The sequence below is a fragment of the Fomitopsis serialis genome, assembly GCF_022376445.1.
Source record: "Fomitopsis serialis strain Sig1Antser10 chromosome Unknown B0H18scaffold_182, whole genome shotgun sequence".
Taxonomy (NCBI): Eukaryota; Fungi; Basidiomycota; class Agaricomycetes; order Polyporales; family Fomitopsidaceae; genus Fomitopsis; species Fomitopsis serialis.
Window position 1 is genome coordinate 65,143 of NW_025955142.1, and position 12,194 is coordinate 77,336.

Genomic DNA, 12,194 nt, shown 5'->3' on the forward strand with positions numbered 1-12,194 from the left:
GAGCACACTTGAGCTGCACGACGGAAGCATGCTTCCGCGCAAGGCTTTTTGAGGGCCCTGAGCTGGAGGCATTGAGACGCACCGTCAGGCTTCCCTGTGTGAAAGTGTCCTGTGCCGCATGCCAGTGGCCACGGAACACGAAGGCGACACTGGTGCCGACCGGACTCCGCAACGCGGGGCGATAGACAGGAGCTGGACTGTGGAATACGACATGCCATCAAGTGAAGGACAGTGGACTGTCCGTGCACGACCATCCCTGTGCGTAGCATTGTGGTTTCTCCTGGAAATGCCTGAGCTACGTTTAGCATTGACGCTCGACAGAAAAGGTTTCGGGCAGTTGTGAGCGTACTTAATGCGGATCCGATGCCACATCAGCCTTGAGGCATATTTCTCAGTTCCGGCCTCGTTCCACACAGAAGCCTCGCCTACACCGTCCCTGAGTGGATCAGATATGCCATTATGCCTGCAGTTGACGTGTATAGGGGGACGCACCGAGACGAACAACGGCGTACAGGTCTGCTCATATCTGACTCCGATTCTCCTTCGTCCCTTGCTTCGGAAGAGCCAGCAGACGAGAGAAGCGGCGGAACGTGCACACAGGCCATAGTGCGCCATTTGCCAGAGGTTTAAGTGGAACATCTATGTAGCGCTGCGGAATGGCGTCTCTGTAGACTGATCTTGCTGGCAAGCATACTCCCGCAATCACGATCTTGGACTGTAAGCTTCTCGGGATTGACTAAACGTGTCACGGAGAGTCATCAACTGTATGTCGCTCGCATTCACAAGTGACTATCGTTCTGAAAATGAATAAGAGTCAGTAAAGGCAGCATATCAACGAACAAAGCACGCACCGACTACCAGAATGTGCGCTAGCATAGTTTATATGGAAGATGGAGTACCACGAATCCATAACGCCATAACGGGGGTGCGGACTGGTGCACGGCGGTTCGGGCTCTCGGAGCCTGATTGCCAGTGTACACAGACCGGCTATCCCGTAGAACAGAAATACACTAATTGGGACACGGTATAAGCGTGAGGCATAGATCCGGACTCGCTTTTGACATTGCGGCTCCGGGAGAGGAGGACCGGAGGAGGAATGTAGAAAATGGTTCAAGTTGATACTTGCCATAACCGTAAGTTACGCCCATGTATCACGTGAGGAGGGGGGATCCATAACAGCCACCGACCGACAGCCACAGGCGTCATCGGCGTCTTGCTGAGTTGACAATTGATCGTGACAGCGCTCACCAACTACAACAGTACTGGCACTATAGAACTACAACACCACAACCTTGCCAGAACCCATATAGGACTAATACGTACTACGACGACACTCTCCTTTTCAATACATTAAGGCCCCCATACTTTCTCCCGATCATGTCCTCCGAAGCTGCCAACTCGACGGCCCTGGCCCTTTAGCGGGTCACAACTGCGTGAAGTCTTCAACTTCCAGCGCAGTTCATGGACTTGAATATTTCCGTACACTCTGACAGTGACAGTGATTCTCCTCCAGTCTCATCTACAGGACAAATCGCTGAGCTCGAGCTCGCGAAAACGCTCTCCGCGCGGCTCCAAGAACAATTATGAGCGAATACCAGGACTGTGATTGGTTGACATCTCGAGCTCGGAAGTGACATCACTGGTGCTTCAGCGTCATGAATTTACTTACCTCTCCACTAGGTCGACCAGTGTCGATGACCAGCATGACAATCGGAAACGTCCTCATACGCCAGCCGAGCACATAAAAGCAGGCGCACATCGCCGTTCAACATGAATCCCTTACCTCGCACCATCCTCTCAATCCGCGCTGCTGCACCCTCGAAACGAACCTCATACCGCTTCGCCTTCAATATCAGAGCCATGTCGTCCAAGACACTGTTCCAGGCCATCAAGGAGGATCACGAAGAGGTTCGTGTTCGAGACTGACGGCAATGCGATGACGCTCACATCGACCGCGCTCCTAATTAGATGTACCTCTACCATGACGAATACAAACGCGCACGCGAGGCCGGCGATCTCGCAGCGCAGGCCCGTTGGGCGCGCCAGCTCGCATGGGAGGTCGCGCGGCACGCCGTCGGCGAGGAGATCGTTGTCTACCCGCTCATGGAGAAGCACCTCGGCGAGAAGGGCAAGCAGCTCGCGGACCATGATCGTGAGGAACACCAGGTGAGTCCGCGTCCTCAGTTAAGCCTGTGGTGACTTTTGCTCAGTGAGGCTCTGCGTCACATAGCACGTTAAGGAGTTCCTGTACAAGCTTGAGTCACTCAAGCCGGAGCAGGAGGACTACAGCCAGACGATCGAGCTCGTTATGGCGAGCCTGCACCCGCACAACGACGACGAAGAGATTAAGGACTTGCCCATGCTTGAGGCCGTCATCAGCGCCGACGCGAGCCGTGAGGCCGCCCAGTCCTTCAAGAAGACGAAGAAGCTCGTCCCGACGCGGTACGTTCCCTCCCTGGTGCTCACCTAACATCTGTGATTGACTGCGTTTCGTGCGCGTGCAGATCACACCCAAGCGCGCCGAACCGCCCACCATTCGAGACTCTCGTAGGGTTGCTCGCCGCCCCAGCCGACAAGATCAAGGACTGGTTCGCAAGCTTCCCGACGGAGGACGAGATGGGCGAAGCGAAGGAAGAGCTGAAGCACCGCGACCACGATGCGGCGGCAGGTCGTGCAGCTACAGCTGGGAAGTAGTGTTGCCTTCAGCGATGTACCTGTATCGAGATTGTACTTCTATCGACCCCTACGACTGTAATACCGCGCGTTGGTGTGAAGCGTTGAAGTTTGAACTGCAGGCAGCAGTTTGCATAGAGGGTGATTTCAACTATTTGCGCGACACGGTCACGTGCATTCTTGTTGTGTACGTCGTGGAAGTATTACATAAGATTACAACATAAGTAAGCACTCGAGAGAACCGAAAGCCGTTACGTAAGGAAAGCTTGCCATTTAGGGCGATATTATTAGCGCCCATACTTACGCGGTCGCCAAACGGCGCGCTGAAGTCGCGCTCACCGTCCCCGACGGCGAGCTCGACGCTGGCTCTATCTTCGATGCCCCCTCGTAGCGCAGCGCCCTCAGAAACTCCTACTCGATACACTCGTACAACTACCAAAAGTCTCACCAAGCCACGCGCGGACTCAAATGCGTCGAACTTGAGCGGCGTGACGACCGTCGTGCCCGGCAGGAGCCTAAGCAGCACGTCGCGGTCCCCCAACACGACACCAATGCTGGCCGACGCGAGCAAGAAGGGCAAGACGGTGCCTATGATGCCCACCGCAGGCGGGGCACGCAGGAACCCCATGCTTTCGCCGCCGTCTGCGTTCCCGCGCATCGACCAGTCGACGTCCAGCGTGTCGCCATCCGCGTCGACGAGCCGTAAGGCGACTGCGACACGCCAGAGCAGTGCGCCCGTCCAGGCGGCGCCGTCCGTGGCGCCGTCGCGCAGGATGACGCGCTCGACGTCTGTCTCGGTGTTCGGCACAGCCGCGTCTGAAACCGCTGGCAAGCCTTCGCCTCCCACGCAGCGCATGCGGGTCATGTCCACGCCACGCCTGCTGTCTTCACAGAAGCAGACGGAGTCGTCCGCGCCAGAATCGCCGTCCATCATGCTCACTTCACCCAGCTTGAAGGGCACCAAGTCGCGCACTACCACACCCAAGGCGACACCTACGAAGCCAACGGGGCCTCCCAAGTCGCCGACGCCGACGAGGGCAAAGACCACGCCGAGCGTGAAGGCGTCGCCGAGCACGCCCGCGAAGAGCGTTGCGTCGTCGAAGCGGCCTGCAAGCGCGGCGAGGGGCGAGGCTCCGCTGCGCCCGCTTTCGCTCATGCCCGGACTTGGCGAAGAGGACGAATCGTTCTCGATGTGGGATGGGGACGACATGACCCTCGATATGGTGACGGATGTGGACGATCGGGACGTTGACGAGGAGGCGCGTGATATTTATCTCGTCTCCGTGGGCGTCACTGACAATGTCCTAGATGGAGACAGCATTGCAGGCAGTGCAGACGCTCCATGCGCGCAAGATCCTGCACTACAAACGGCTGCTCGAGCGCGCACAGGCGTCGACTGCGGCGCAGCTACACGCGCTGCAGGCCGAGGTGGGCATGCTGCGCGAGAAGGAGCGTGAGCGCGAGCAGGGTGGCACGGTCGTGTCCGATCCGGACGTGGACGGGTTCTGTGTCTGTGGCGGCCGGCGGCGAAAGGAGTACTGGAGTGGGTACCGTGGGGGCGAGAACGACGGCGTCGCGGGCGAGATTGACCTGGCGACGGCGCTGAGAGGCGACGGGAGTGGCGGTTTCAACGAGATGGAGGTACGCAGAGCTGTCCGGGGCTTAGACAGGGATGATAGGATGCGGCTGTTAGTGTATTTCCAGACGTGCACTGCGGACAGTACTCACACACCCTTAGGATTGCACTCATCCTGGACTCCTGCATGCCTGGGGACATCCGTTTGCAAATTCTCTTGCTGGAGAAGTACGCCAAGTCGACCTTCGACATCATCGGCAACCTGGCGCCGGATCTGGTATTCAAGGTCTTTAAATGGCTCACTGTGCAGGAGCTCGTCGGCGTCGAGACTGTGAGACGCCCCTTCACCCTAGTCGTTGTCATGTATTGACATGCGCTTCAAGGTCTCCAAAAAATGGCAAGAAATGGTGCATTCCCCGGCACTCTGGAGGTATCACTGCCTACGAATCACCGCCACAGACCCGATGCCTGTGCGTCCTCCGGCTAAGCCGGAGGGCTGGGAGCCCCTGTACCGCTCGCTGCACCACCGCGAGTCGAACTTCCGGAACGCTCTTCCGCAGAGTGTGCGCTTCCTCAACGGACACACCAACTATTGCACGACGTTGCTCCTGCGCGGGAAGCGCTTAATCAGTGGTTCTTACGATGAGACGATTCGCTTCTGGGATGTTGACACGGGCGAGATGAAGAAGTGCCTGCAGGTTAAGAAACCTGTCAGCTGTGTCGACTTCTTGGCAGATGAGGGTGAGTGTCGAAGTAATCAAGGATGTTCCTCCCATCTGATCGCCCTTAACCCTGGTAGAGGTCTTCGTTGTCGGCTTCCACGATGTTGGGTATGCACATCTTCCTCTTGGTCGGTCTAGCACTAACAGGTTGCCTTCGTTAGACGTGTACACCTTTTCTCCTCGCTGACGTTCACTCCGTTACAACAACTCTCTGGTCATCTGAATGGTATTCGTGCTGTGGCGCTGTCCTCGAAGAACCTCGTCTCCGCCGGTGCCGACAAGGCGCTCGTATGCTGGGACTGGCGAGCGGGGACCAAGATTGTGCGGTTCGGGCAGCAGACGACGGTCAACATCGGCGTGCAGATCATTGGCAGTAGCTCGGGGCAGGAAGGTGAGAGGGTGGTAAGCGTGACAATTGATGGAATTGTTCGGGTGTTCTCTATCAGTGAGTTCTGCTCTTTTCTGGATGCGACGCAATGCTGAGACACCTTCCAGAGCGCCGAGAGATGGTCTCCCAGTTCAGGCTGGCGGAGTTGGGCGGCGGCGATCCCGTTCTGAACGCAAAGCTGTTCAATGTTGGGAAGGCGCCTGATAACATGTTACAGTACGACGCCCGATTATCTGTCTCGTCTACAATTACTCATTCCTTCATAGATGGTTCGCGGCGAAAGGCACTCAGATGACTGTCAGTACTTCGTCTCTCCTTGCTATAAATCTCTCATCATTGTTCCAGTGTGCTACGAAGTCCGTCATCCTGCACCTCCAGTGGACTGAAGAAGATGAGCCTGCACAACCTGCGACCGCCAATGGCTCCTCGGCAGATCCCTCGCGCTCCGCCTCCCCTCTGACACCGAGTGCACTCAGCCCGGCGCCCGCCCGCCATCTGCCCACTCTCGCGCGTTCTACATCTTCTCTTGCCACCCCACGCCGCCGACAAACACTCTCCATTCAGGGTGGAGTGAGGTCGCCGCTCGCTAGCTCTACGACCGGAGCACTCAGCTCAAGGGCCGACTTTCGCTCAACGTGGCGCCTGGCTCGCCGCAGACGCCCATGACACCGGTCAGTCCGTCGCCGAGGACAGGTACGCCCATCTCGGCGGCTCCGGGCCCGGGTTTTGCGGTGCGATTCGGACGTGCAGCGGTTTTGACTGCGCCACCGAAGCTTGTGGCGGTCGTGGAGACTCCGGATATCGCAGTGGGTGCGGTGGACCCGAGGAAAAGGCGCGTTGTGACGGCGACGCGCTTCAGCACGCGCGCAGGGGCAAACAAGACAGTGCGTTGTCATAGAGCTTTGCACAACACGAGAGTCTCAGCATACTGAATGAGTACATAGATCTACATGTCGACGCACCGTGACAAAACGCAAGCAGCGAAGACGGCGGAGGAAGACGACGACGAGCCTCAGCAGGAGCGCACACCATCGCCGTCGTCCGGCGTGGACTTCGACAAGGACCTCCACCCGCTGACGGGTGCCTGGGCGGCGCTCGCAGAGAGCGACAGCCTTCACGCCGCGGGTGTAAAAGGCCTGTTCGGCCAGCTGCCTGCCAAGTTCCAGGGCCTAGCGACCCAGAGAAGAACCCGATGAGCATGCAACTGAGCCACGAGGAGGTTGTCGTTGGATGTGCGGATGGAACAATCTAGTGAGTGTTCATGGCTGCTGTCGGTCGTTAGTCGATGCTAATGGGGTGTATTGTAGTGTCATGAACTTTGTTGGGTATGAGTATCGCAAGGAGAAGGAAGACGCGTAGAAGATGACGCGGAGGAGACTGGGACGGAGAGCTCGGAGGGCTCGCCACAGGAGTACTGATCCGGCGTGTCTATTCTACTCTGAGTGCGACTCTCACCATCCTCTGCTCCACTCTGTCTTTCTGACACTGCTTTGAACTGCAGTTGTATCGCTTTGTCGCAAACTCGCTTTGAACATCTTTGCTTCGAATTTTGAAGCCTACGCTTTTCGGCTCACCGACCTAACTTATTTCTGCCTAATTCTCCGACATGCCGTTGCAGCCTATACACTGGTTCGTTCTTCGTGGATACCAATACCGCTCCTTATCGTCATCATGGATACATACTCGCTTATGTGGTTGTTAGTTACGCATCTCTTGATTGAGATGCGGCTCATTATCCTGGAAATCATGTGGCACACCTGTTCATTGCAGTGCAATTCGTTCACGGAGGCTACAACTCATCCTGCTCCTTGTGAACGTCTGTAAGTAGTCGTCCGGATGTGACGCGCAGACCGCGTCGCGGGGTGGGGGAAGCTCTCCGGAAAGTACTGAGAAAAAGCAATATTGACGTGCCGTTCACTCTGCGAACCATGATACTGATGGTCTTGTACCATAGCAACAATGCACTTTCTATGAGACAGCACAGTATCAGGACCCTATGACCGATGACTGTGCATGCATGGCAGAGCAGACCAACCGGAAGGCTATTTGAATCACAGCAGTCATGGCGAGAACGGCCCCTGCTGTTGCCTTCCGGAACTGTTAGGAGAAAAGGCAAGTTCCATGACATAAGTAACGGAATTCCGAAGCAATGGGCTTTCTCGAGTAGAAGCCCACCCGCAAGGACCAACTTCGAACTGTAACGTACGTTATCACAGAATGCCGTCACTGCCATGCATAGTACAGCACAGTACACACCCATCTGATCGTCCCAAACGGTTTCTATCACGGACATCTCCTGAGGTACAAATACACGGCGACTCCCATGCCCATGGAGCAGCCGACGAAAATGCGAATGTTCTAGAGACGATGCGTACCATTGACCACGATAGGCGTGCGATAGAACTAAGACGGTGGTAATACAGGAGGCTCGGGACAGGATCAATCAAGGGTGATTCCAGGAGAACACGAGACACGAGATGCGGGCTACACAGAGCGTGTGGTGTGGGGATGCAGAGTGGATAGGTGGGCGAGCGGCTGCTAGAGCTAAGGACCGCGGCCCAGGGCGAGGCAAACGATTACATAGGTGCCAACACGGAAGGAAGTGGGTCGGCGGGCGACGACGCCGGATTATGTCAGAGTGGTGCAAATCAGCAGAGGATGGAGTCCAGGGATGCGAGACAGACGAGCGAGATGAGCAAGAAAGTCCGGAGGATGGAGAAAACGCGAGGAACCGACGAGGGAAAGGGGCGACGATGCAGAAGGGTATCTTCATAGATTCTGTATTTGCCCGATAAGGAACTGCTTCTCATCGGAGAACTGCTCGTCTGTAGGAGACACGATCAGCCTGCTGCGTAAGAGCGCGGTAAACTGCACAGTGTAACGTACCTTCCTTGTCGTTGTGGAAATCCTTGAGAAATTTCAGCAGCTTATCCTTGTTTCTCCGGAGAATATTCTCGATTTCTGCTGGCTTCTTCGGGTTTGCAACGAATACCTACCAAGCAGTGATCAGTACTGAAAGCGTTAGCCAGTCATGAAGGGGTATCCCGACCTTGAAGACATGGAACGCCTCAAATTGGATGTTCTTGCTCTTATCTCGGAGCAGGTTCATCATCATCTTCAAATTTGTCTCGTCCGCGATGTACCGCGTCATGACGCTGAAATTCGCCCTATCCAACAGAATCTCTCCTAGAAGCTTCAGTGACTGCCGCTTCGTCACGTAATTCTCTGATCTGATGAGAGTGGTGTAGGTATTGAAGAACTGACACGTCTGTCAGTACTCGGGCAGTGGGTGAGTGAGACGAAGGCTTACACGGTCGTAGTTCTTGTCTAGGTACTCGGCCACCATGGCCTTGTGGCGCGTTAACGTCTCCTTCAGGTTCGCGAATGCATCGCAGGAGACACCGAAGGTCGTGGTCTCAATGTAATGCGGGAACGTGTAGAATCTGCCCTTCGTTAAATACCTGCATAACTAGAAGCTTCCCATAATATACTCACTGCTCAGATTGGAGCAAGATCTTCGCTAATGGCTCGTGTCGGAGCATCTCACGGAGGATCATACCAGTGTTGAGCGCGACGTCCTCGTTCTTGTACCCGTCAAACGCGGCAAAGAGCACTTCCTTCTTAGTACCCAGGTATTCGACTGTCGGGAATCGCGCGCCGATTTGCCGCCGGAGAAGATTGTTGAATATCTGCACGACGTCCTTCCGTGCCTCAAATTCGAGCTTGTGGATATTTACGAGGAGGTGGAGGAGTAGGTCTGTTGAGTACGTTTCTGTTGCCAGTTGCGCCACAAGCTCAGGGAGTGGGTCTGTTCCGAAGTGAGCGACACTACGCAGCCGAGTCCACGCCACACTGACCGCCATCGCCGTACAAGATCGCCTTGATCTGCTGGAGGTTCTTCGCGACCTCCTCAGCAGCCTGACAGACGAGTAGAGATCAGACGGTGCATGGAGTTGACGGGGTATTGACACGCACCTTCCGTCTCACCTCCGACCCTGGCTGCCCAGCCTCCAACTTCGGCAGCGCGTCCCGAAGCCCACGAACGAGGTCTGGCGGTGTGCGCGGCTTCGACTTGAAGAAGTTCATAGCGATTCACACAGGATCGAACGCAAGCTGGATGGTGGTCAAAGACAAGGTGGCTCGGTAGGAGGGCTGAAAGTACGTCACGGCAACCGCCAGGAACGTATCGGTCGGGTCGGGTGTTCAGGCTGTATCAAGCGCCTCTCAGTCAGCAGCGACGAGGCTGTGAGTGACACCGTCCGCACCAGCGCTGCGATGGCACTTTGTCTGAGGCAACCTGCTCTGGAGACCAGGTCTGACGAAGGTAACAGGAGGAGGAGGGGGATGAGGAGGATGAGGTTAAGCGCCAGCACACTTCAGGATCTGTTCAACTACATCATCACGTGATTCCATTCCCGGACAAAACGGACTGAGGAGGGGAGGAGGGAGCTCAATATTCCATTTCGAGGGCGGGTGCCAGTTGCATGCATGCCGAAAGCGTTGCAGAAAGTCTTGAATAAGTTGAATTGACACGCGAATTTATACCGGACAGCGAGGAACGATCATCTGAGGGCTTGGCCCGCGATACATCAAGTACGCACTGGAAGCCATATACTATTCCCTGCCAGACAGTGGTAAAAAAAATGCATACACAAGCGCAGGGTCTCCTAGCAGATCAGCACGCAGCAAGAATGAACTTCATGTAAACCTTCAGTAGGCTCCCTCGGGAACAGACATTTGGAAGCAGACTTACTAGTAAGACGTCGGCGTCATGGCGTATTCACTGCCCACACCACCTCATCGCCCCCGTCGCATGTTTGCAGTCACCATATAGGCATCCCCATAGATGCAATCGACTACGAAACGAACAGCCCAAGGTCGAGTGTCAGACAGAACGTCGTGAGACCGTACGAGCAGTAGTCACGGGAATAGCGAGTGTCTGTCAGGAGGAGGCCTTGGGTTCCAGTCGACATTGATTCCAGTGGCCAAGTTGATAGATCGGCGTGGACAGCTCCCGTCGCAGTCGAGGTCTGCACACAGGCCTCCATCGATCGCCGAAGGCCCACGTATATAAAGCGGAGATGGCTGGGCGCTGCAGACCTCTCGGTGCCTTCAGCGTTGGCACAATTACTTTGATTCTACCTTTCCCTGCGTGGCCGGACGGTTTCCAAGAGGCAGACGTCAAAAAAGCGGTAAGATGTGTCGTACTCACCGGTTTGCGTCAAACGCGCATTGATTCGAACATCGCCTTGCGTAAGAGCGCCCGCGTGCCGTGCCTGACATCCCGCAGTTATCGCTGAATGATGGTTGATAAATACCGCCGCCTCGAAGTAGCACTCTGAGAGCGCGCCGTCTTCTCTATGGCTGTAATACATATGTAGAATTCGCATGAGGGTACTGTGGTGTCTGCTCGGTACCCTCGATGTCAAACGGACCGCTCGCACATAGAAAAGACATGATGAGCAGAGGAGAAAACGGTTTGCCGACGCACAGCATCTGCTCCGCGAACAGCATCAAGATCAATACGGCACATGAAACGCGCTACGAGGGATAGGCGCCGACCTATATAACATCTCCCCGGTGAGATGGTACCCTAGGCTGCGCCTCCCTTTCGACCATCACTTCTTCGTCCCCGCTTTCTTTGGCCTTCGCCTTTTATTCTTTTTCCCCTTTGCTTTTGTGACGACCCCACCTTGCGTGTTTCCGCTGACGAAAACCTCGTTTTATCTCACGCACACGCACACGACACAACTCACGATGAGCCTCACCGTTCGCTCCCGCAAGTTCTGCTGCTGTCTGCCGGTCAGATTCGGCGTCTTCTGTTCCGCGCTCTTGGGTATCGCGTACAGTACCGCTTTCTGTGTACTTGGATGGCTTGAGGTCCACAAGTATGGTGAGTGTCCGGCGTTGAGCGGGTAGTGGGCGCCTTGCTGATGTGAGCGCTACAGCGATCAAGCAACTCGTCATCTCCAAGGACGAGCTCGCTGGGCTTGTACTGTTCGCCCTCGCGTACACATTTATGCTCCTGTTCTCGGTCATGGGGTAAGTGAACATATTCAAGTAAGCAACGCGCCGACTCACCATGCTTGTTCAGTTTGATTGGCGCTATCGGAGCGGTCCGGCCCTTCGTGAAGGGCTACGGCATTTCTCTGACGACCAACACCGTCATTACCATCGCTATCGGCATCTGGTGGTGCTACAGGTTGTTCCACGTCAACCAGAGCCAGTGCGAAAGCCAGGCCAAGACACCTGATGAGCAGCAAGTTGCGCACTGGGTCTGCGAAAAGGGTTCCGACGCTGTCCGCATCATCATCGTCATCATTATGGTGCTCGTCTGGCTGTTCCAGATTGGTTAGTGACCCAATCATCAATAAGTATGCTGTGTAGCTGATGTCACCGCCCACAGCCGGATGCGCCATCGTGTTTGACTACTGCGGTCAGCTCAGCGACGAGGCCGAGGCTGCTGCCAACGACTATGGCAGCAAGGACGTGCCGGGCATCAACCCCTACCCGCCCCCGACCGCGAACATGCGCACTACGTACGAGGCGCAAGCCACGCCGATCATGAAGAGCGCCTATGACCAGGGCTCTTGGAGCCAGGATGCGTCGAAGCCCCCGTATCCCTTCGCCCAACCCGAGAACTCGTACGGCCAGAGGAGCGACACGAACGTCTAAGAGCATAAAGACGCTGTCTACTTGGTTAGCCATGCAGCTGAGCGAACGCAGTTCGTCGGAGATATTTACCTTACTGTTTGCAATTGTACATGTCTTGGATATTCGGAGTAGGCCAATGACTAATGATTTGGTGGTCGAACTATACGTTCGTGTGCTGTTG

At 55.8% G+C, this 12,194-nt stretch overlaps 4 protein-coding genes across 4 annotated transcripts; 3 read left to right on the top strand and 1 right to left on the bottom strand.

Annotated features, from left to right (window-relative positions):
- Window positions 1-1,860: 1,860 nt before the first annotated feature.
- Window positions 1,861-2,694, top strand: B0H18DRAFT_887969 (uncharacterized protein; the record flags this gene model as incomplete). The annotated part of the gene is made up of 4 exons (XM_048041208.1): window positions 1,861-1,908; window positions 1,969-2,166; window positions 2,231-2,442; window positions 2,505-2,694. 4 exons carry the CDS (start codon window positions 1,861-1,863, stop codon window positions 2,692-2,694), a joined length of 648 nt encoding a protein of 215 aa, XP_047886114.1.
- Window positions 2,695-2,962: 268 nt separating this feature from the next.
- B0H18DRAFT_1047967 (uncharacterized protein) lies at window positions 2,963-6,880 on the top strand. Its single transcript, XM_048030859.1, has 13 exons — window positions 2,963-3,932; window positions 3,982-4,361; window positions 4,412-4,580; window positions 4,633-4,990; window positions 5,049-5,079; window positions 5,133-5,416; window positions 5,467-5,575; window positions 5,626-5,656; window positions 5,705-5,929; window positions 5,971-6,243; window positions 6,304-6,518; window positions 6,557-6,611; window positions 6,667-6,880. The coding sequence occupies exons 1-12, from the start codon at window positions 3,051-3,053 to the stop codon at window positions 6,609-6,611; spliced, it is 3,012 nt and encodes a 1,003-aa protein (XP_047886115.1). The 5' UTR covers window positions 2,963-3,050; the 3' UTR covers window positions 6,667-6,880.
- A 1,248-nt stretch (window positions 6,881-8,128) lies between these two features.
- On the bottom strand, window positions 8,129-9,445 carry B0H18DRAFT_887968 (Mo25-like protein; the record flags this gene model as incomplete). Its single annotated transcript, XM_048041207.1, has 7 exons — window positions 8,129-8,184; window positions 8,246-8,351; window positions 8,409-8,618; window positions 8,670-8,802; window positions 8,855-9,167; window positions 9,217-9,277; window positions 9,335-9,445. The coding sequence occupies 7 exons, from the start codon at window positions 9,443-9,445 to the stop codon at window positions 8,129-8,131; spliced, it is 990 nt and encodes a 329-aa protein (XP_047886116.1).
- Window positions 9,446-10,931: 1,486 nt separating this feature from the next.
- Window positions 10,932-12,194, top strand: B0H18DRAFT_916240 (uncharacterized protein). Its single transcript, XM_048041593.1, has 4 exons — window positions 10,932-11,252; window positions 11,308-11,401; window positions 11,454-11,710; window positions 11,766-12,194. Exons 1-4 carry the CDS (start codon window positions 11,117-11,119, stop codon window positions 12,032-12,034), a joined length of 756 nt encoding a protein of 251 aa, XP_047886117.1. The 5' UTR covers window positions 10,932-11,116; the 3' UTR covers window positions 12,035-12,194.